This window comes from Doryrhamphus excisus, chromosome 1, assembly GCF_030265055.1.
Source record: "Doryrhamphus excisus isolate RoL2022-K1 chromosome 1, RoL_Dexc_1.0, whole genome shotgun sequence".
Lineage (NCBI taxonomy): Eukaryota > Metazoa > Chordata > Actinopteri > Syngnathiformes > Syngnathidae > Doryrhamphus > Doryrhamphus excisus.
In genome coordinates this window covers 17,792,501-17,817,098 of record NC_080466.1, presented here as the reverse complement: position 1 = coordinate 17,817,098, position 24,598 = coordinate 17,792,501, and the positions used below count along the sequence as shown (strand labels likewise).

The 24,598-nt window shown below is 42.0% G+C and overlaps 1 protein-coding gene across 3 annotated transcripts in view; it reads right to left on the bottom strand.

Moving 5' to 3' along the window:
• Window positions 1-24,598, bottom strand: part of LOC131109088 (voltage-dependent T-type calcium channel subunit alpha-1I-like) — a 161,769-nt gene that overhangs the window by 47,979 nt on the left and 89,192 nt on the right. For all 3 annotated transcript variants that reach the window (XM_058060719.1, XM_058060796.1, XM_058060871.1), the window contains exons 9-20: window positions 23,723-24,059; window positions 21,941-22,350; window positions 16,495-16,646; window positions 14,003-14,188; window positions 13,674-13,791; window positions 12,599-12,754; window positions 12,223-12,310; window positions 11,853-12,013; window positions 8,055-8,125; window positions 7,440-7,881; window positions 5,509-5,609; window positions 424-547 (exon numbers count right to left, since the gene is read on the bottom strand). In XM_058060719.1, coding sequence (XP_057916702.1) covers window positions 424-547; window positions 5,509-5,609; window positions 7,440-7,881; window positions 8,055-8,125; window positions 11,853-12,013; window positions 12,223-12,310; window positions 12,599-12,754; window positions 13,674-13,791; window positions 14,003-14,188; window positions 16,495-16,646; window positions 21,941-22,350; window positions 23,723-24,059 — 2,346 coding nt within the window. The remainder of the gene's footprint in view (window positions 1-423; window positions 548-5,508; window positions 5,610-7,439; window positions 7,882-8,054; window positions 8,126-11,852; window positions 12,014-12,222; window positions 12,311-12,598; window positions 12,755-13,673; window positions 13,792-14,002; window positions 14,189-16,494; window positions 16,647-21,940; window positions 22,351-23,722; window positions 24,060-24,598) is intronic.

Below are 24,598 nucleotides of genomic sequence, written 5' to 3'. Positions count from 1 at the left end.
TTGTTTTTACTTTATTGGTCAGTGAGGGCTCAGTGTACAGACTGGTCATATATCTCGTCTCGTTTTATATTATCTACATACTGTATTGTATATAACTCTGGGAAAAACTGTTGATTTTGTTAATACTTGGGTTGTTTATATTGTTTATTTTTCTATATTGTGTATTTTGTACTGCTTAACTGACTCTGCACTCTTGCTGCTGTGCAATACAAATTTCCCCACTGAGGGACGAATAAAGGCATATCTTAATCTTAATCTCTTAAAGTTAAACCTGGAACAAATTTATTTTATTTCCATTGTGTCTTACGAGTAAAATATATTCATAACAAAAGGTCAAACAGCCTGTTGTTTGAGTTCCGAGACATGACAAAAACCTCCAAGTGGTAAGAACATGATACATTCAGGGAGTAATGGTTGGTGTACCAGGCTTCCCTGAAGGATCCTGGGCCTCTCCAGCGCCACCGTGATGCAGTTGAGGAAGATGAAGACCAAGACCACGTAGTCAAAGAGCTTGTGAGCGATGATTGATTGGCACAGCAGCCTGAACCTGGCGGAGGGAAAACACAGAAGATTTCTTCCTTTAATAACATGCGGAGAATGCTTCTCCGACTTTTGACACAATTCATGCTCTGGAAGCTTTTACAGCATATATATATATATATATATATATATATATATATATATATATATATATATATATATATATATATATATATATATATATATATATATATATATATATATATATATATATATATATATATATATATATATATATATATATATATATATATATATATATATATACATACACACATCTATATATATATATAAACGTTGAAGTGAAATGTGGTGAGTCACTCCATCATACTGAAATCCACAACAATGCACCTTCAACAGCTTTCTGAGATCCAAAAGATTGTTGCACTTAACAAAGAATTACAGTATATGTTGAAACGCTGATTAATTAATGATGAAAAAACATAAAAAAATAAAAGCACATAATAAACTTTAGAGCAACATAGAAACTTTTGCACAAAATTACTGTAATTGTAACTGAGGCGCTTATTTAACTCAAGTACAAAGAGGTCGGAGCGTTAATTGGAAGCAGGCAATACTATATATATATATATATACATACATATATATAGTTCATTCTTTAACTTTAATAATAACTTGCGCTGCTTGAGGAAGATCTCTTCGTCCACAAGCTCAATTACTTACAAGCATGTTGCACAACACAACAGCAACAGAAGACTTGACTGGGAACAACAGTGGGACAAAACCAGTAGCAACGTTTTAAAGCGCACGCAGAGCTAGCTAAAGCCGCTGCATGCTGACCACTTATGATACTTCAAATGGAACTACCTTCATCTTGTGGGTTAAAAAAAAAAAAAAAAACTACACCAGGAGGTTGCCTACAGCCAAAGCTGTCAATGCCAATGTGTTTTGACCCAGTGCAAATGAGAGACCCGAGCGATGATTTGCTTCACAGCAAATTAAGCAATTTCAGTAAAAATTGCATGTGAATTCTGAAATTATAATATCTATAATAGCAATATATTATGTTAATTATGAAATATAAAAAATTTAAAAACATAATAATAATTATTATTGTTATTATTATAAATTATTATTAGAATTATAATATTTACAGAATAATAATAATAATTATTATTATATATTATGATATTATAATATCTATAATAATATATTATTATAATTATGAAATATACAAAATAAAAAAACATAATAATAATCATTATTATTATTGTTATTATTATTATTATAATCTTTATATAATATAATAATACAAATAGATAATACCACAATAAAACAAATAATAATAATAATTATTATTATTATTACTATACAAAGATAATAATAATAATAATAATAATAATTCTATTATAATTTTATTATTTTTTATGATATAATATTTTATTATATAATAATATAATAATAATGAAGAGAATGAAGTGATCTACTCCAACGTCTGATTGATTCATTCATTGATTCATTCATTTTCTACCGCGTACCCTCACGAGGGTCACAGCTGTCTTCGGGCAAGAGGCGGGGTAAGAACCTGGACTGGTGGCCAGCCAATCACAGGGCACATATAGACAAACAACCATTCACACTCACATTCATACCTATGGACCATTTGGAGTCGCTAATTAACCTAGCATGTTTTTGGAATGTGGGAGGAAACCGGGGTACCCGGAAAAAACCCACGCATGCACAAGGATGGGATGGCCGAGCGTGGAATTGAACTCCGGTCTCCTAGCTGTGAGGTCTGCGCGCTAACCACTCGTCCGCCGTGCAACCTAATTGATTCATATATTGATTAAAAGCTATGTCCCAATACTTTTGTCCACAAGTCTTAGCAATCTGGGCGATGTTTTCCTTGCTGGATGTTTCTGGCATCCTCCATCAAGTGACATGGACACAATCCAGGAGGTTTGGAGGTGTCCGGGTTGTAGGGTGGCGGTTGTGTGTGTGTGTGGGGGGGGGGGGGGGCTGCTTAAAATGCATAGACACATGCAAATTGTCACCGGGGGCAGCACAATGGAGGCTGTGCTTTGTTTCACAGTGCTTGGAAGTCTTGGAGTCACGGCCTGACAGGCGTAGGCGCTATCTGCGAGCGCACCTGCAGCCTGGTTGCCGGTGCACCACCAATAAAACCCTTCCCATGAAACTGTTTCCAGGATGCTATGGTGAGCGCCACAGCTAAAGCTAAAAAAAAAAATGTAAAAAAAAAAAACAACAAATCACAGGCAGAAGAATCACCTTAGCGATAGCAACGAGTGCTCACACGGGGAGATAATCAGTCACTAATCGGAACGTTCCCTCCAGACTTGGCCCATTTGTCCTGTAGTATCGAGCGCAGCCAGAGGCGCTGCTTGTACTGATACGTCTCCTACGTCCACCTCTGATGTCAGCTTATGTGCTTATAAACAAATGGTGTAAACAAGTAGTAGCGTGTACAACACACACACCGTCGTCACACAGCTAGCTTGACAGATGGTACCTGCCAACCGAGCCCAAATCCAGGGTTCCCTTAAGTGGCCATCGGCACGCAGGGATGACTGAGTGATCGTATGTTGGTTGCCTTCAGGGGTGTTCCCAGTGGCCGTGATTTGATGACTTGAGGGAAAAAAAAAAAAAACATTCGTAATAGCGCAGACAATCTCTGGAGCGCTAAAAGTCTGCGGATGGGAAGACAGTCTTTGGAGGGTAAGCAAAACATGAGGAAAACATGGCTATTTGTGCTGCCGCTTTTCTCTGCGGGAGGCTCTTTATGCGGCGACATGGCGCTCCTTATCACCAGGATAATGTTTGTTTTCATGGCCGGGGTATCGCTTGTCAAGACCACTTTCTTTATTCATCCATCGATTCATCCATTTTCTGTTCCACTGGTTTATCCCGAATGACAAACGGATGCAATTTTGCAACACATGTAGATTCATTCATTCATTCATTTTCGAGGGTCGCAGGGGGTGCTGGAGCCTATCCCAGCTGTCTTCTACAACCTGGACTGGTGGCCAGCCAATCACAGGGCACATATAGACAAACAACCATTCACACTCACATTCATACCTATGGACAATTTGGAGTCGCTAATTAACCTAGCATGTTTTTGGAATGTGGGAGGAAACCGGAGTACCCGGAGAAAACCCACGCATGCACGGGGAGAACATGCAAACTCCACACAGAGATGACTGAGGGTGGAATTGAACCCTGGTCTCCTAGCTGTGAGGTCTGCGCGCTAACCACTCGACCGCTGTGCCGCCCCCAACACATGTAGATATGCTAAGAAAAAACTACATCACAGCTTTGTCATATTAGTATCAACTTTCTTTGCTCGTTTTTCTCATTTTTGCTGTTTTTTGCCCAAATATTTTAATTTTTATATATAATAATCTGTGCATGGTATACGTAAATCTGTGTTTAAAATTTCGCTCATCAAAAAAAACAAAAAACGGCCATAGTGGTGGATCAATTTCTCCAGTTCAAATCCCACTCTGGCAGAAGGCTGCGGTCCATCAGGACCAAAACCTCACGCCACAAGAACAGTTTTTTCCCCCCGTCTGCTGTCAGCCTTATCAACAAGGGCCCGGAACCCCCCCCCCCCCCCCCCCCGACACTCTTCACACCCCACCTCTGCCTCATCCTGCCACATTGACACACACTCTATGCGTTACATTAACGCACAGTTTGGACTCTTTTGGAATAATAATCAGACTGTGCTGCACGGTGGTCTAGTGGTTGGCGCATAGACCTCACAGCTAGGAAACCAGGGTTCAATTCCACCCTCGGCCATCTCTGTGTGGAGTTTGCATGTTCTCCCTGTGCATGCGTGGGTTTTCTCCGGGTACTCCGGTGTCCTCCCACATTCCAAAAACATGCTAGGTTAATTAGCGACTCCAAATTGTCCATAGGTATGAATGTGAGTGTGAATGGTTGTTTGTCTATATGTGCCCTGTGATTGGCTGGCCACCAGTCCAGGGTGTACCTCGCCTCTCGCTCGAAGACAGCTGGGATAGGCTCCAGCACCCCCGCAACCCTTGTGAGGAAAAACGGTTGCCATGGAGAAGTCCATGGTGGGCCCAGAGAGAGAAACAACAGGTGTCCGTGAAGAAATAATGGCGGGTCGGAGCATCCAGCTGCAGAAATCTCTTGGGAGAAGTTGTTTTCACAACACAACGCCGAAATCCAGATTAAGAATATTGTTTGGGTTATTTCGGGACAGCCACATTCCAATAGACCGGGCGACTCTATTGTCCATTCTGGTCTCCCAATTGATCCAACTTCTTTTACAAAGACGGAATCTTCACCAAGATGGCATCCTTGTTGTGATTGGCAGTCACAATCAGAGTGTGAACGGCTTTGCCCATAGACTTAGGACTTGGACTTAGAGTAGAGCTGCTGGGCCTTCACATGGAGAGGAGCCAGTTTATGTGGCTCGGGCATTGAGTCTGGATCCCTCCTGGATGCCTCCCTGGTGAGGTGTTCCGGGAATGCCCAGCAAGGGAAAGGCCCCAGGGCAGATCAAAGACACACTGATGGGATTACGTCTCACAGCTCGTTTGGGAACGCCTTGGTGTAACTGGAGTAGGTGGCTGAGGACTGGGAATACTGAGACTGCTACCTCCACGACCCAGACAAGGATAGACAGAGGAAAATGTATTGATGGAAGAAGATGGAAGTCTGACGTCTGGGAATATTCTGCTATAACATGACGTAACATGGATGTGGAAGATAAAGACCGGGCATCAAATAAATTACCCATTCATTTTCAATGAGAACATGTGAAATTAAAGATAGCCCCGATCGAGGTAATTTTGTGACTGTCGAGACATCATTAGACTCATTAGATGATGTGAAATGCTCAGAAAGCGGAGAACTGTCGACTGGCCTCATGCCTGATCATCAATGATAAAAAAAAATGGATATTTTTTTGCCGATGAAACCGATGAAAGCCAGACATAAACCAAAACAACTCACTTGTTTTGAGGGGAAAAGAGGTAGACCGACCAGTCTTCTCTGCTTTCACACCAGTCAGGTTTGTACACCTCAAACATCTTCTGCATGCGGAAACAAACACTCTGCAAAGGAAAAGACGGAGACTTTAAACGGGTGGAAATAACAGCCTGCAGTTAGTCGACTCTACAGTGTAGTCTTATAGTGTTAACTAATGTTTAACATCACACCCACTGCTCCCCTGGAGGCTCTGCACAATATTCCAGTGTCTTAATTATCTTTAGGGAAATAAAAAGGTAGGCCTGAGGACACTATTATTCTCTTAGAGATCACCATTAAGGCCGGCTGTGTTTTGTACCACAGCGTGACTTTTTAATGAGTTATGAAAAAAAGCATTTTTTTTAATAATAGTTGTGTCCACTTTCTCTTTTGAAAAAAAATAAAGCTCTTGTCCATGAAAATAAATTTGCATGTGGCCCCATAACCAACCATCAATAAACCTTAAAGTGGTCTGAAGACCGTCATGTGTGAAAAAGACACTCCAACAACTAAAATGGTGAGAATGGAGGAGTGACACAGTAGCCACGTTACATGCATAAGTAGTAGCTTTACATGCATGTAAAGCTTACATGCCCACCCCTGCAGTAATCCCTCGTTTATCACGTTTTAGTCACTTTACAAAATCCACAGCACAACAAGCCCAAGGCGTCGTAGCATTTCAGGTGGCTGATTTGTTTTGTTTTGTTTTTTCTTCCCCTCATCATCCGTCATTTGCACTAAGGAGCCTCCATTAGTGACAGGACGATACATCCAAAGTGTGTAAAGGAGTGATATCGCAGGTCTTTCCTTCCTGCAGCTGTCAGACTATACAATAAAAACTGTTCAAACATTCCGTACAATAACTGTGCAATAACCATGCAATAAACAGTGCAGTTAACCTTGCAATACACCTGTGAACCTGGTCAACATGTACTAGATAAATCTATATAATGTATATCATTTTTGACTTGTATTAGTATTACCCTGTTTTTGCACTTTATCTGCTCTTATGTGCTACTGCACTTTTGCTCCTGTAAACCTGGAATTTGCTCTGCAACTGCTCCATGTAGATAAACAACATTAATACAGGCCTTCACTTGCTAAATGTACTGCAAAAAAGGTCAGTAAGATTAATTCATAATGCAGTGTACAGAGAACATACTAACTCCTTATTTCTAAAATCACAAATACTTCAACTTGCTGATATAGTTAATCTTCAAACAGCTAAAATAATGCATAAGGCTAAAAATAACCAATTAGCTAAAAATGTCATCCAATATTTCTCTACAAGAGAGGAGAAATATGATCTCAGGGAAAAAGTACATTTGAAACACTTCTATGCTAGGACTACGTTAAAAAGCCATAGCAGTACTTCAGTGCGAGGTATATTATTTAAAAAATAAAATAAAAAATAAAAAAACCTTAATCTGTATTGTGGAAAGCAGGAAGTGAACAAATGTAACAGTTACTGATTGTAAAAGTACCAGATGGAGGGGTAGGATTTAATAAGCTTTGCTTCTTCCTACTCCTTTTGGACATGTGGAACTGTGAACTGATTATGTGATGCATTCAATTGTAATCTGATGCATGTTCAAATGAAATAAAACCATTACCATTACCATTACATAAAAAAACACATTTCTAAAAAACACAACAAAAAACACAACATTTATTATTTGTACAGACTTAAGTTGAGGCTGTCGTCACCATTTTCGGTTGCAGCCAACAAGCCAGGATTTCAAATAAATTGGGGTTAATGTGGGATGACAGGTCAAGATGATATGTTTCGACTTTTTCGAGTTTTAAATCAAGCGTTTCCTTCCACATTATTTCCCGCAAAGAAGATGTGATGACTCAAGTTCCTCTATAACGACACAGTTGAAGTAAGAAAAATCAATAGGATTCGGGACACTCACATAGTCCGTCTCTTCTTCCAGGTCCTTGCGGGCGTTGACTTGGGGGAAAACGTCGGACATCAGAAGGCTGTGGGCGCCGGGCGTCTTGCCATTGCAGTCCCGGTGGTGAGCACCGAAGCCGCTTCCGGTCCCGGAACCCTCCGTGATAGACGCCCCGGCTGGAGACCTTTTTACAGAGTCTGTGTTGACAGGAGGAAGGCAGGGGGGCTGTCCAAGCTCCAAGGATAGCGCCCGGCGGTCCCGTCTGGCAGCAAAGTGTCTGGACAGGAAGAGCCCGGCTTGGGGTGGATGGTGTTGTGGGGGTCGGGAGAGAAGGGACTCCTGCTCGGGGGCATGTGTGTGGGAGTAAGGCGTGCGGGTGCTGTGCACACGGAGGCTGCCCCCCACCAGCGGGGCACCGCCAAAGCCGTAGTTCCTCCGACCCAGGCTGTTTGAACTCGACCTGAAACCAAATGTTTTCCATCCAACAGAGGAGCCACTGGTGTTTTATGAAGCTGTTAATTGTGAAACTAATCAGCAATAAAGGTTTGACATTTCCGTGGCACTAATCAGACATTAACATAATCAAGCTATTCAAAATTCATGAAGGGAAATTGTTAACATCAATTGCCTTACCTGCGGCTCCATGCTGCCTGCGGGGGAAGAGGGCGCCCCCAGTTGTGGTAGTTGGAACTGCGACCGTGCCGCTAAAAATACAAAAGAACAGCAGTCACCTCCCCCAAGGCTTAATTCTGTCGCTTGTGAAGCAAACCAGCAGACAACGAGATTCAAATAGAGAAAGCAAAGGACACTCACGAACAAAGATTGTCTATTAAACATACTGTCAGACAGAAACATTGCTGTGAATAATAATGCAGAGGAGTGATTGTCTACGATGGAAAACATTTGGACACCCCAATCGAGATCATGAATTCAGGACCCAGAAGCAGTTTCAATATTTAAAGTTTCAACCGCCATCATATACATAACTGTCGAACCCCCATTTTCAACAGGAAACTTCCCTATTTTGCCCTCCCCAATTGTTTCCTGTATTTGGCTTCTGTTGCCCTCGGCAACACCAGTGTAACACATCAGTCAGGCCTTCAAAATAAAGGAAAATAATATGACTGACTGGGTGGCACGGCGGTCGAGTGGTTAGCGCGCAGACCTCACCGCTAGGAGGACCAGGGTTCGATTCCACCATCTCTGTGTGGAGTTTGCATGTTCTCCCCGTGCATGCGTGGGTTTTCTCCGGGTACTCCGGTTTCCTCCCACATTCCAAAAAACATGCTAGGTTAATTGGCGACTCCAAATTGTCCATAGGTATGAATGTGAGTGTGAATGGTTGTTTGTCTATATGTGCCCTGTGATTGGCTGGCGACCAGTTCAGGGTGTACCCCGCCTCTCGCCCGAAGATAGCTGGGATAGGCTCCAGCACCCCCGCGACCCTCGTGAGGAAAAAGCGGTAGAAAATGAATGAATGAATGAATATGATTGACCACTCGATGGCCGGGAATCAAACCTGCAGCACCTGCACAAACAACAGTGTACCATTCACCACCACCAAGGGGATGTCGAGCAGCCCCATGTTGAAATGGAAAAAGCATCACCACAGTCAATCATCCATGAATGAATAAACAAGAAAACAAAAATATTAAAAACTTGTGGTTTTCCAAACGTGGGTTCGCCTCCTCCATGGTTGGCTGCCGCGTTTTAAAATGCAAAACCCCGAGTGGCACTCCCACTTTAAGGAAGAGACCAAGTTGTGTTTGTTTCTGCGTGTCTAATCCTCTCAGCGTGATGGACCTAATTATATATTTTACCCTCGCTGGAACTTGCCGGCTGCAGCCTGAGCAGCTCCCACGTGCCAAAAAAATCCAAGTAAAAGAGAAACATATCCGTTTCTATGGAAACAGAGACGAAGCGTGCCTCGATCTGTTTCAGACGCAACTAATTGTTATCATTTGTTCCACACTGGAAGCTACAACAGCTAATATGAACGCAGTCAAGCAAACAAATAGGGGGTTAGATGACAGAGCACTGACTACAATCACAGTGTGGATCCCAAAATTGACAGCACAACATGTAACAGGTAAGTAAATACACATAGGGCAACTGTTACTCAGCCCAACATATTGTTTTATGTGGCCCGCCACAAAATAATCAGATAAAATAAATTTTTTAGAATTTTATTTGAAGATTTTTATGATTTAAAAATATTTATGTATTTAAATTGTATTATTCTAATGATTATTTTTTGTTTTTGACATTTTAAAAATATTTCAAAATAATATTGAAGAAATATTTAAATTACATTAAATTAAAAAATATTACAATCAAATAAATCTTTACAATCTTCCTTGCTGAATGTATTTGTTGTATATTGACACAACAAATAATTTTTTTTTTTTACAACAAATACATTTTTTTACAGAAAAATTGACCAGTTTATTTATCGTTGTCAAACCCCATTTAAATAGGGGGTTACATGACAGAGCACTGACTACAATCACAGTGTGGATCCCAAAAGTGACAGCACAACATGTAACAGGTAAGTAAATACACATAGGGCAACTGCCACTCAGCCCGCCATATTGTTTTATGTGGCCCGCCACAAAATAATCAGATAAAAGACATTTAAAAAAAATTATTTGAATATTTTTATGATTAAAAAATATTTCTGTATTTAAATTGTATTATTCTAATGATTTTTTAAAAATTTTTGACAGTTTAAAAATATTTCAAAATAATATAAAAAATATTTAAATTACATTAAATTAAAAAAATTTAAAATCAATAAATCTTTACAATCTTCCTTGCTGAATGTATTTGTTCTGTCTATTTTTACAGAAAAATTGTCGAGTTTCTTATTTATTGTTATCGTCAAACCCAGTTGAAAATGAATTATACGCTACATAAATACATAAATTTCTGCTTGACACCTTGACCTTTGATTTCAGTATAAGTTTGTTGGTAAAACAGTACAAAAACAATGAAAAATGGCAATAATAAAATGTGTGAGATGATGTTGCCAGTTTGCCACTTTCTCTACATAGTGCTATCTTGTACTAGCTATCTTCTACTAGCAAACTGTTAACATTTTAGCTATTTTTTTCATCCTCATTCTCACACTATAGACCCGCCTCGGTAATTTGAGTACTTAGTGCTAGGTGCTAGCATGCTAAATGTTAGCACATTAGCATTTTAGCTTATTTCCTCAGGACTTGATGTAAATCCATCCATCTAATGTAGGGACACTTTAGAACCTCCTTGGAACCTAGTGCTAGGTGCTATCATGCTAACTGTTAACACGTTACATTTTTCCATATTGTAATAATGTCACAATACAAATGTATACATGGCATGATGTAAGGCCTGGCATGTTTGCTACTAAGGATGCTAACTGTTAGCATGATAGCATTTTAGCTGGTAGTTTATTCCTGTCAAGATGCTGTACCTACATGTATAAAAATAAAAATAAAAATTTGCATGCCCATCAAAATTTCTACGGGAATTTCCTATTTATGTCTACTATATTGGTAATAGGTGTGTGATTATAGGGATGTTATTTCATGTACATATGGCTTTAATAATGTTTAAAATCATATTCAGAAGGTAGGAAAAGGTCTGGAAACAAGTAATCGCAATAGATGATGAATGTATTGCATATTGCTTATTATTACATATTTCTTGTATATGTAAGTGCCGCCATGTTAGTGCCTTAACTTGGCTACAGAGAGCAAAGTAATGATTTCACAATGAATCCTTTCTTATGACACAAAAGAGGCACATGTTCCATGACGTATTGGACTTGCATCGCCATGCAAATATCATCAATCAGCGCCTGACCTTCTGTGCGGAGACGCGTGGACAAATGACCGCGGTGATTAAAATGTTGATTGGGAGTCACAATGGAGCCGCCATTAATCCTCTGTAAGCGTTAGATGAGCTCCAATTATCGCCGGTGATGAGATGGCGCTGGTCCGGCATACTTCATATTTCATATTTTATTACTCCGCTAGCAAGTTACTCCTTCCTGGATGGCGGAGGAAAGAAGTAACTTGCAGGATGTGACAAAAAGCGATCTCAGTAAATATTTTATTACAGCGTACCTTGAACCGCAGCTCCCTAGCACTCATGCAGCCGCGGAGCGTGATGGCAGCACCGCCATGTAAATCCATACTGTGATGCAAGCTGTACACTGACTACTCTGAAGTGTATCAATACTGACTTTCCCACTATGCAATTACTGTATAATTCATTTTAAATAACAAAAAAGCAACTCCAATTACATGAAAGACTAATGTACAGTAAAAATGGACAAATTTCCACTTATAAAAAAAAGTATCTGACTCTACGAAAATTGACTTATCAGGTGTGGAACCAATCGAACGGGATTATGGTACAACTCAATGCAGTGTGGTGGGACTCTACCAGAGAGAGGGAGCGTCTCTCCAGGCTGCCTTTGCTCATCACGCTGCTCTTTCGGGACTCGCCGGTGAAACTCCGCCTCTCTGAGGAGTGGGAGCCCCTGGGCCCCGTGAGGGCTCCCAGCTCCAGGTGACCGTTGGGCGTCAAGGTGCAGATCCTTGGGTCTGGAGGAAAGAAAAAAAAGGGTCGCTTTTGTCCCATCTTTAACAGCCAATTCCGAGAATATGAATCCATGATTCACAGTGTTGGGAGTCTAATTGTGGAAGAACATTTAATCCTCGGAGGCTTTCCTTTCAGAATTGCTGCTGACGTTGTTTAAGTCCCAATCATAAGATCTTTTGGCAGCACAAAGTGAGAAAAATAAGAATCTCACCCGATAGTTTTATGGAGTCGTGCTTCTCGCTCTCATCGAAGTTGGAAGAAGAGCGGTCGTCGTCTGAATAAGAACGATTGGCATCACCCTGGTGGACATGAAGAACATTCATTTCTAATCATAAGGATTGATCAACATCATGACAACAAGAAGAAGACAGATGTCCTCTACGGTCATGGTGCTCCAAACCATGGCAACCTTCACCTACTGCAAAAAAAACAGGATTAGGATCCACACGTAGTGATGGATCGAAGCAGGCGACGTCAACGCAGCAGCATGACGGCAAAGATCAATAAAAAAAAGCATCTGATGTTTTCACCTGAGTCATCATCTCCCCAAAGTAGCGAAAACAAGCTAAACTGCGTCACTTCCTTACCTCCGCCTGGAAGCCCTCCACCAAAATGGCCACCAGCAGGTTGAAGAGGACGTAGTTCCCAAAGGTCATCAGGGCCACAAAGTAGAGAGCGGCCAGGGGTGAAGTGGCCGCCATGCCGTTGTACAAGACCACGTTCCAGTCCTCCTGGGTCAGGATCTACCACAACACACAGCATTCATTATCAGTTTTTGATTCAAGTGTGGCTGCACGGCGGTCGAGTGGTTAGCGCGCAGACCTCACAGCTAGGAGACTGAGTTCAATTCCACACTCGGCCAGTTCTGTGTGGAGTTTGCATGTTCTCCCTGTGCATGCGTGGGTTTTCTGCGGGTACTCCGGTTTCCTCCCACATTCCAAAAACATGCTAGGTTAATTAGCGACTCCAAATTGTCCATAGGTATGAATGTGAGTGTGAATGGTTGTTTGTCTATATGTGCCCTGTGATTGGCTGGCCACCAGTCCAGGGTGTACCCAGCTTCTCGCCCGAAGACAGCTGGGATAGGCTCCAGCATGCCCATGACCCTCGTGAGGATATGAATGTTATGAGTTTATTCTTGAAAAATTGCGACTTTATTACGACTTTTTTTTCTTAATATTTTGACTGTTTTTTCTTTTTCTTTTTTTTCTACTATTTCAACTTTCTTCTTGTAAATTGTCTTATTGTAATTAGGACTTTGTTCCCATAATATTTAGACTTTATTCTCATCATATTATAACTTTTCCATACAGTTATTTTCAAAAAATGACAACTTTATTAGCCATTTTGTTCATTCATTCATTCATTTTCTACCACTTTTCCTTGCGAGGGTTGCGGGGGTTGCTTCTTGCTGATTGGCTGGGAGGAATCACATGTTTGAAATACCTATTAGACCTGATTTGAAGTTACTAGATCTGGTTCTTTGCTCTATACAAGGTGACTTTAACCATTTCAAAAATTGTATTTTATTTAAAGCAAAATGTTACTTATTACAGTAGTTTATCTATGTACATTTTTCATTCTCAATTTTGATGTATAAAATTGTGCAACCCCACGATTATTATCTTTGTCGAGGCACTCGGGTGGCTGCAGCTAAAGTACCTGAAAGACGGTGACGATGGCCCACAGCAGGGAGTCAAAGTTCTTCCTGTCTGGTACTGTGTCTCCCGTCTCGGTCTTCAGGCTGAATTTGCAGCCAAAGATGTGCATCCCCAAAATGCTGCAACATCACAACAGAGAGGTGATGAGGTGACGAGTCGACACGTCAATGCTGATATTTGCACCGTTTGGGACCCCCCCTGGTCTAGCCTGTCATGAATTCTGCCTTGTAATGAGTGCCCCCCCCCCCCCCCCCCCCCCCCCCCCGGCAAACATGAGCAGGAAAAATATTCCAACATATCCAACCCCTCATGGAATGACTGACTGATTACCTGAAGATAAAAATGAAAAGCATGAGCAGCATGCAGAAGGTGGCCACGTTGTCCATGGTCTTCATGAGGACCACCAGTTGTCTTCTAAGGGCCGGCATGAACCTCACCAGCTTGAGCACCCGCAGCAGCCGGAACGTTCTCAGCACCGACAAGCCGCCGTCGGATTGACCCACGATCTCACAGACGCTGCACAGATAAACATGAACCAGAAAGACAGAGAGCGAGACAGAGAACATTTAACGATGGCAAATAATTTAAAGCTACAGAGATTTTCCAAGGTTGGTTGGTTAGCAAAACTAGCTCAGCTATGTGAGATGCTTTGCTAACATTACACTCACACGTTAACAGCAGCATCATCCAACACTAACTACAAAAGCAATCTTCACTCGCTAAATGTACTGCAAAAAAGGTCAGTAAGGATAATTAATAAAGCCGCCTACAGAGAACATACTAACTCCTTATTTCTAAAATCACAAATACTTCAACTTGCTTGAACCAGTCATGATGTGCTATATATATCACTATATTGACACTTACTATGGTACCCATTATGTACTTCGTACTACATTATGTACGTACTTCGGTACGAGGTACATTATTGAAAAAAAATAATAATAAAAAAATAAACCTTAATCTATATTATGGAAAGCAGGAAGTGAACAAAGCCCTGGTCAACTCAAGCATCACGTCCTCTCAAAACCTCCCGACAAACGTCCCTGGTCCCGGTTTTGGTGGAAAATGGCGTCTGGCATCCAGTTTGGAAGTACGATCAGTTGTGCAACTGTGAACGCACACCTTGAGCTTTCACCTGCAAGTCAAGATGCAGGGCTTTGTCGCACACACGTTGTCACATGTGGGCCTGGCCGTTAGATGAAACCAACATCAGAAAAGGTTACCTGCGAGCCAGCTTGATCATTTTTTTTTATCTCTTATACCAGGGGTCTCAAACTCAATTTACTTGGGGGCCACTGGAGCTAGGGTCTGGGCAAGGCTGGGCCGCATCAGGTTTTCCAAAAAAAAAAAAAACAAAAAAAACTTTTTTTTTATTTATTAAAAACAGAAAAATGAATAAACTTTGCTTTGGTTCCGATCTTCTACAAGAAAAGCTCTGATAAAACATTCCACTGTTCTTAAATATCTTAATTTTTATTTTTCTACACAAAATAAGTAAACAAATCATGAATAAAGAAAATTAATCAATCAGTAATAAATAAATATAATAATAATAATAAAACACCAAATAATAAAAACTTAAGAAACCACATATAGTTGGTGGGGAGACAAATTATTTTTTCCAGATTAAAATGAACAAAGCATTATTAGAGCCCTGTAGACATGACAAAACACGACTATAGTCACATTTATACTCTTTTTATTTACAACATATTGCGCAACTGCAGGGTCTTGAGACACATGCTAACTCGCAAACTAGAGAGCTAGCGACCTAAACGGTAGCCTTCAAGTTATTTCCTTTCAACTTAAATAGCCAAAAACTTACCACTTCCACACGGATAGGGAGGATAACTATTAACAGTTATTTAACCTTTAACATGAACATTAATCAAACGTAATAATTTTTTCTGGGTACATGATACCATACAGCATCCATATCAAACTTGGGCCACATTTGGCCCACGGGCCGCATGTTTGAGACCCCTGCCTTATACCGTATATCAAAATGACAAAGTTGCATTCTTTCATTTTTTATTATTTTTCACTACTTTTCAGTGGAAAAAATTTGGACACCTCTTTGCCCTACCGTTTGTCTGCTAGCTTCCAGGCCGGCTGGATACCTCCACGAAGAGCCGCTGGTTCATTCGAATTAGAAGTTCAATGCTTCTCTTTCAAACGAAGGAAAGCTTGTTTGGTGAATAACATTAAAGCCTGTTGAGTCCGCTCCTCCCCTTCCTCCCATCTAGTGAAGCATTCAGAGCGAGGGAGCGAGGAGGCCATCAAAGGCAATGGCGTCTGTCACATCACAACATCGCTTCTGTTCAGCCGACAATGAAGCGGCGCCGCTTTTACGCTGCAGGTTTTATGCAGCCACGCGGCTGAATGGATGGAAGAGCAGGAAATTGCGGCGATAAGACGGCGAGTACACAAACGTTCAATCAACGGCCATCTAGTTGCGACGGCCTCATTTGATCTTCTTGTTGGGCTTTGATGTGGATTTGATCGGCGGCGTCCATTACGCCATAAATGAACAGGGGAACGGAGGAACAGGAAAGAGATGAAAAGCAACCTGGAGCTGAACGTGTTTGACGCTCTGGCATCCAAACGCTTGACAGGCGCTGCATCTTTAGCAGGTGGAGCTCAGCGTCAATCATTTCAATGCACATCCATTCCAAAAAAAACACCCGTTTCATTCATCACCACTTCAGAGATTGTTCAACGTGAGCATCAAGCCTAAAAAAAGCCTCTGTTCCATGGACATGAAATACTTCTAAAACGTTTAATATTTGACAAAACCGCATGAAAAACATGACCAGTACCTTATGATGACGATGACGCCATCGAAGACGTTGTAAGGGTTCCTCAGGTAGTTGAAGGAACCAAAGGCGGTGAGCTTGAGGATCATCTCCAAAGAAAACATGCTGGTGAAGACAATGTTGCAGATCTCCAGCACGTTTGTCAGCTCCTCAGGCTTAATATGCAAATAAATACAAAAAATTACAATGTTTGCATAAACAAAAATTAGAAAACATACACAGAAACAACATATACTTCAACTTGCTGATATAGTTCATCTTCAAACAGCTAAAATAATGCATAAGGCAAAAAATAACCAATTAGCTAAAAATGTCATCCAATACTTCTCTACAAGAGAGGAGAAATATGATCTCAGGGAAGAAGTACATTTGAAACACTTATATGCTAGGACTACGTTAAAAAGCCATAGCATTTCAGTATGTGGAATCAAACTATGGAATGGATTGAGTAAGGACCTCAAACAATGCACAACGATGAGCCAATTCAAGAAACAATACAAGCAGTTGATGTTTGCTAAATACAAGGATGAAGAGTCTTGAACCAGTCATGATGTGCTATATATATCACTATATTGACACTTACTATGGTACACATTATGTCATTGGATGCTCATATCACCTCGTACTTTGATACGTGACAAAAAAAGAAATAAATAAAAATACAAAAAAATGAAACATTTAAAAATAGAAATAAAAAAACTTATATCATATATTATATCACCTCATGACAAAAAATAAAAAAAAATAAAATCAAATAAAAAAAACTGAAATTATATTCCGAAAGCAGGAAGTGAACAAATGTAACAGTTAGTGATTGTAAAAGTACCAGATGGAGGGGTAGGATTTAATAAGCTTTGCTTCTTCCTACTCCTTTTGGACATGTGGAACTGTGAACTGATTATGTGATGCATTCAATTGTAATCTGATGCATGTTCAAATGAAATAAAACCATTACCAATACGAATACAATCAACAATCAAATACAAAAAACTATAAAAATAGAATACAATGAATTCGAATACCATATTAACATACAGAACAAACAGCAGAGACACCATTGAATGCAGGGTTGGGCAAGCTGCAGCCCGTGGGCCACATCAGGCTACAAAGTGTCTTAATCTTAATAAGCAATATGACTTCTTTTGCGACTGTGGCTTGAGTCGTACAGGAAGTAGTCATTGGACTCTGTAGTTTGTACAAACAGGCAATCCAAACGTGATGCACAATGGCTCCCTTTGCCATCTTTTGATTGGCTATTATTAAAAATCAATAGCGTTCCAGTTGAGACAAAGCATCAGTGAAAGTTTGCTGACAGGAAGCGATTGAACGAACCGGACCGGCTGACAACAACGAGTCATCGCATTGCAGGCTATTATTGGCTCTCACTTTGTGTGTGTTTGCTGACATTTTCACAGCAACTGAGAGCAACAACTCTATTTGTCTGCACACACACACACACACACACACACACGGAGGTAGACGTCTAAATTTGGCTCCATCATGGATGTGGTCGCAGATCCCAATTCCGCACAGCTCCTCTGCAACTCCACCAGTGACGTTCATGACATTTCGCTGTAGCCGGTCGCCGCCGCCACCGCAACAAATCAATGAGCAGTGTGTTGGTGTTGCATTTACATGAGTGTGTGTGTTGCGGTAATAAGAGCTTAGCATGCGGGGAGGAAAACACAGGCTAATGATGCATGCCCACCAGTTTTTGGTAATGACCTGAGAAGTGACCGCTGTTTGCAGAGCAACCAAACGGCGCCGCAACCCCTGGAGATCCATTAGGGGCCGCCTCTCGTTACGGCAGACCTGGGATCGGATCTGAAAGACCTTTGTGTTCCTGACTTGAAGTCACACTAACAATCCGCACTCGTGGATGCCAACTGTGGGCAATGTGAGCTCAACAATAAGTGAACTACTTTAGATGGACTCCGTTTCTGTCATTTCTCCTCCCTCGTTGTCTCCATTTGCACTTAATGTACACCCGCCTCAAATTACAATTTCTTAGCTGTACAAATTCACTTCATCTACCTAAAAAAAAAAAAGGCGGATATTGAAAAATCTCCAAATATCAAAGAAAATTAGTTATAATATAATAAGAATAAAGTCTAAATATTATGGGAACAAAGTCTAATTACAACAAGACAATTTACAAGAAGAAAGTAGAAACAGTCAAAAAGTTGGAATAAAGTTGCAATATTTCAACAATAAACTCATAACATTCATTAATTTTCTACCGCTTATCCTCACGAGATTCACATGCATGCTGGAGCCTATCCCAGCTGTCTTTGGGCGAGAGGCGGGGTACACCCTGGACTGGTGGCCAGCCAATCACAGGGCACATATAGACAAACAACCATTCACACTCACATTCATACTTATGGACAATTTGGAGTCGCCAATTAACCTAGCATGTTTTTGGAATGTGGGAGGAAACCGGAATACCCGGAGAAAACCCACACATGCACGGGGAGAACATGCAAACTCCACACAGAGATGGCCGAGGGTGGAATTGAACTCATGCAGCCACTCGCAACATCCTTTCATTTTACATTATGTGGCCCTCTCTGGAAAAAGTTGGGACACCCCTGGTTAGAGTTGGTTTTGGTTAGAGCCCAACACTGGTTGTGCTGCATTTTTGCTAATGCATCAGTTTATTTACGCTAACACTCTTGTTAAGACAAACCGGCGTGGGTATCGTTGCACAGTGGAAGCACACTCTCGCTCTCTCCAGCCTGGTTTCACTTCTCCAGCACAAGCGCCACGCTGCATTATTCATTCGCGAGGCAAAGCCATCAATCACGCTCCGTGCGCTACACACTTTAGCCTCGCACTCAACGGCGACTAATGCGCCTTGTAGATCGCCATTCTATCGCCACACAATCCGGGGATTTCCGAGTCATAATTGCAATGTCAAGAACAATCCGGGAGTGTTTGCCGCTCTCAACCGGGACGCCTTCTGACATTTACACTTCTTCATACCCTGTTTTCGTTCCTAAATGTCAGAATAATTTTAACAGTGATCCGAAGATCGGAGATTCGAACAAAGAAATGATATTTTTTGGTGGCATCTTGTAGAGGGACAAAAGTATTTAAAGTAAAGTTGGATAAACAGTGATACAGAATTCCCAGTGTGGATACTTTGATGTTCCTATCAGGAAGACAGGGCATGATACGCCGCATGCTGCTGTGTCATTAAATGCGAGAAAAAAAAGAGGGGATGACCCTCCTCTTCACAATGTCACCATCCAAATTCATCTTCCGCAAATATGAACCGCAGCTCCTCAATGCAGGCAGCACTCGTGCACACTAGCACCAGTGTCTATGATATACATCTACTTTAATTCCCTTGTCAGGAAGACAATGCATGATAGGCTTCATGTTATTATGCATCAATGAACGTGAGACAAAAAGTGAGAGGATCATGTTGGCAGCACTCGTGCACACTACCACCAGTGTGTATGATATACATCTACTTTCATGCCCTTGTCAGGAAGACAATGCATGATATGCTGCATGTTGTTATGCCTCAATAAACGTGAGACAAAAAGTGAGAGGATCATGCCGGCAGCACTCGTGCACACTACCATCATTGTCTATGATATGCATCTACTTCATGCCCTTGTCAGGAAGACAATGCATGATATGCTGCATGTTGTTATGCCTCAATAAACGTGAGACAAAAAGTGAGAGGATCATGCCGGCAGCACTCGTGCACACTACCAACAGTGTCTATAATATACATACACTTTCATGCCCTCATCAGGAAGACAGTGCATGATATGCCGCATGTTGTTATGCCTCAATAAACGTGAGACAAAAAGTGAGAGGATCATGTTGGCAGCACTCGTGCACACTACCACCAGTGTGTAAGATATACAGCTACTTTCATGCCCTTGTCAGGAAGACAATGCATGATATGCTGCATGTTGTTATGCCTCAATAAATGTGAGACAAAAAGTGAGAGGATCATGCCGGCAGCACTCGTGCACACTACCATCATTGTCTATGATATAGATCTACTTCATGCCCTTGTCAGGAAGACAATGCATGATATGCTGCATGTTGTTATGCCTCAATAAACGTGAGACAAAAAGGGAGAGGATCATGTTGGCAGCACTCATGCATGCTACTACCCAATGCTTGTCATGACTGTAGACAAGACACAATTACCTTTTGTTGATTTGAGTCGTATCTCTCATGAGTTAATAACCAACCAATAAACAGCACCAAGGGAGGAAGGATGAACACAGACTAAAAGATGCTGGAAAAACCGAGCACTCTTGTTCGATAATGTGGTTCTTCTTCGACATGACGAAAACAGGGAGATGGTGGGGGTCTCAGGTGCGACGCGGGTGTATTGCATGAGTGAAAATGCACATTCAAACACAGAGTTTAGTTAAGTTTGCTTAGCGGAAGGCGCAAGCAGCCTAGTCGATCTCTTCCCTTCATTAAATGCAGCAAAGACTCCATCCTCTATTTTTAGACGCCTCCAAGATGAGAGACGAGCCACCAATGTGGGGGCGCCAGCGTAGCAAGAGTGATGGAAAGACAAAGCGGAGACAGGAAACTGTAGCTGCTAAAAATACATTAAAAAAAAACATGTCCGTGGCGAGTTCCTCCCACATTCTAAAAACATGCTAAGTTAATTGGCCACTCTAAATTGTGAGTGTGAATGGTTGTTTGTCTATATGTGCCCTGTGATTGGCTGGCCACCAGTCCAGGGTGTACCCCGCCTCTCACCAGAAGACAGCTGGGATAGGCTCCAGCCTACCGTTTTTCCTCACAAGGGTCGTGGGGGGGGGGATTGAACCCTGGTCTCCTAGCTGCGAGGTCTGCACGCTAACCACTCGACCGAATCGTGCCACTCGAATGAAAAAACAAATAATATATGTTGTTACTATTTTATACAATATGAGTGATATAGATATGGAATTTTCCACATACTATGATCATAAAAAACACTATTTTAATAAGTAATTTTAATTCAAAATGAACACAATGACAACTTATTGAGATTAAATTAATAATAATAAAATAACACATTCCAATATGTATTATTATGCATAAAATGTATGTGATATATTGCTTCAAAATATATTTTTCCATAATATAGATTTTACTGTAAATTAATAAAATACATTTATTGAACTCAAACATGTTAATTGGCGACTCCAAATTGTCCATAGGTATGAATGTGAGTGTGAATGGTTGTTTGTCTATTTGTGCCCTGTGATTGGCTAGCCACCAGTCCAGGGTGTACAGACAGCTGGGATAGGCTCCAGCATACCATTAAGCGGCATAGAAAATAGATACCCCAACATTCCTGTAATGTGTGTTAGTAGGCCAGGAGGATGTAGTCATGTAGTCGTAGCAAGTAGAGTGTGAATACTTTAAGAAATAAAAGAGAATAAACAAGGAAAAGAAGAAGGAGGGAAGTGTGCACCTGCTCGTGATGTTCGATGCCCATACTGACAGTGTTGATGAGGATGGCGATCATGATGCCTCGGTTGAAGTACTTGCTCTCCACGATGCCCCACAGCTTCATCCTCGCGTCGTACCACAGCGTCCTGCACTGCTCTCGGGGGCTGCAGCCTATGGTGCCCCCCGCGGCGCCCCCCTGGCATGACCTCTCTTTGATCCCACACTGTCCTCGCTCCTTGTCTTCCTCCTCCAACGCGCCATCCTCCGCCTCCTCTTTGGCTGTGACGCGTCCCGCCGCCATGGTCCCATCAGTGAGCGCCAAGGTGGCGGCGCATTGGGGGCAGCCGCCCGCAGTGGAGGGGGTGTTGGTAAGTGCCATGGGCTCACCTGAGGGGGCGTGGTTGGGTTTGTAATGGTGGGGGCAGGGTGGACCTGCAATCAAATTCATACGTTTTCACAATACACATTGGAAGATCAGCACTTGTGCAGCCTCAGACCATGATACCACCACCACCACGCTTTACTGTACACGAGATGCAGTTGGCAGTTATTTACTGACACAGTCCATGTAGGAACCACAGTTACCTCAGTATGGGTAGCACTCGTGCAGGCACAGACCATAACACCATCATGCTTTACTGTACACGAGACACAGTTGCCAGTTATTTACTGACACAGTCCATGTAGGAACCACAGCTACCTCAGTATGGGTAGCACTCGTGCAGTCTCAGACTGTGATACCACCACCGTCACGCTTTACTGTACACAAGATGCAGTTGCCAGTTAATTACTGACACAGTCCATGTATGAACCACAGCTACCTCAGTATGGGTAGCACTCATGCAGTCTTAGACCCTGACCCCGCCACGCTTTACTGTAAACAAAATGCAGTTGCCAGTTATTTACTGACACAGTCTATGTATGAACCACAGCTACCTCAGTATGGGTAGCACTCGTGCAGTCTCAGAATGTGATACCACCACCACCACGATTTACTGTACACAAGATGCAGTTGCCAGTTATTTACTGACACAGTCTATGTATGAACCACAGCTACCTCAGTATGGGTAGCACTCGTGCAGTCTAATACTGTGATACTATACTACCACTATGTTTGAGCTTATGCAAAATCTACTTACCTTACTCCTCACTTGTGTTGGCAGCTACATTATTTACTAACACACGACATGTATGAACCACATCTCCCCCAGTTTGGGCAACAATCGTTCAGCCCCAGATAGTAACACCACCACACTACCACCACCATGTTTGACTGCAGACACGACGCAATTACTTATGTACTCCTCACTTGTGTTGGCAGCTATTTACTTACACAATACATATGTACCACATCTCCCTTAGTGTGAGCAGCACTCATGCACTACCACCACCTTTTCATTCACTTGTGCTGCCGGCTGCTTAGATAATAATGACAAATGTTGTTGCCTGACATGGCGGCTACCTAAGCTAACCTCACTTAAAAGGAGGACACATGTTTTTGTGCTGCCTTTGAAAGAGCCTTAGAAATGTTTCAGCCTTCGTGCGGCATAATGACGAAGGACGCAGCCGTTCTTCTGGGACACAGCTATTGTTTGAAGAAGGTTATATAATGAAATGGTGAGTATTTATACATTTGTTTTGATGATGGAGAGTGGGGATGCTGCTAAAAAACGGACACTCCATTTTGTTTGTGTGTTTAGTTTCAATGTTAATGAGCTGTGTTGCGAGTGTGTGTCTCCAAGAAGCGAGATTCCACAATCCGAAACATGGACTAACCCATTCATCACATTTTCACCATCCTCACCAGGTCGGAAAACAGCTCTTCTCTCCCGCCCTCCTCTCCCGTTGGTCTTCCTGTCCCTGCCGTCGCCTCGCCTGCCTCTTCCGACACCCCTGAAGCCGCGAGGTTTCCCGCGCAGGGTGTTGAAGAGGGTGACGGTCTGTCTGCGGGCCTTCCGGATCATGTGGCAGATGAGCTGGAAGAGCTCCTCGTAGCAGTCGCCGGGCTCGCTGGCCAGCGTGGATGACGACAAGCATCGGGCTCGCTGCTCCTGCATCAGCTGATGCTCCCTCTGCTTGGTCTCCGAGAACTGTGTGGCAATGACCACCAGGCACAGGTTGATCATGAAGAAGGAGCCCACCTGGGAAGCAGGAAAAAGAGGTCAGAAGTTAGAGCGTTGCACACAAAACACACTCATGGTGTCACAAAAAGATGGATGGATGTCAAGCATAAAAATGGCTACAAAAATACAAATATGATAATGTATGTAGTATTCTACACCGGTCACATGTTGTCAGTAATTACTGTTCCATTGCTGAGACAATCACCACTGCAGGAAGTACTGTCCAGAATAGGAAGTAAACAAAAAAATCTAACAACAAGAACAATAGACCAGGGTTCAATTCCACCCTCGGCCATCTCTGTGTGGAGTTTGCATGTTCTCCCCGTGCATGCGTGGGTTTTCTCCGGGTACTCCGGTTTCCTCCCACATTCCAAAAACATGCTAGGTTAATTGGCCACTCCAAATTGTCCATAGGTATGAATGTGACCGGTCCAGGGTGTACCCTGCCTCTTGCCCGAAGACAGCTGGGATAGGCTCCAGCACCCCCGGTGACCCTCGTCAGGATAAGTGGATCTTATTTTCTCCTATTGTGATTACTATATTGTGTAATAGAAGTG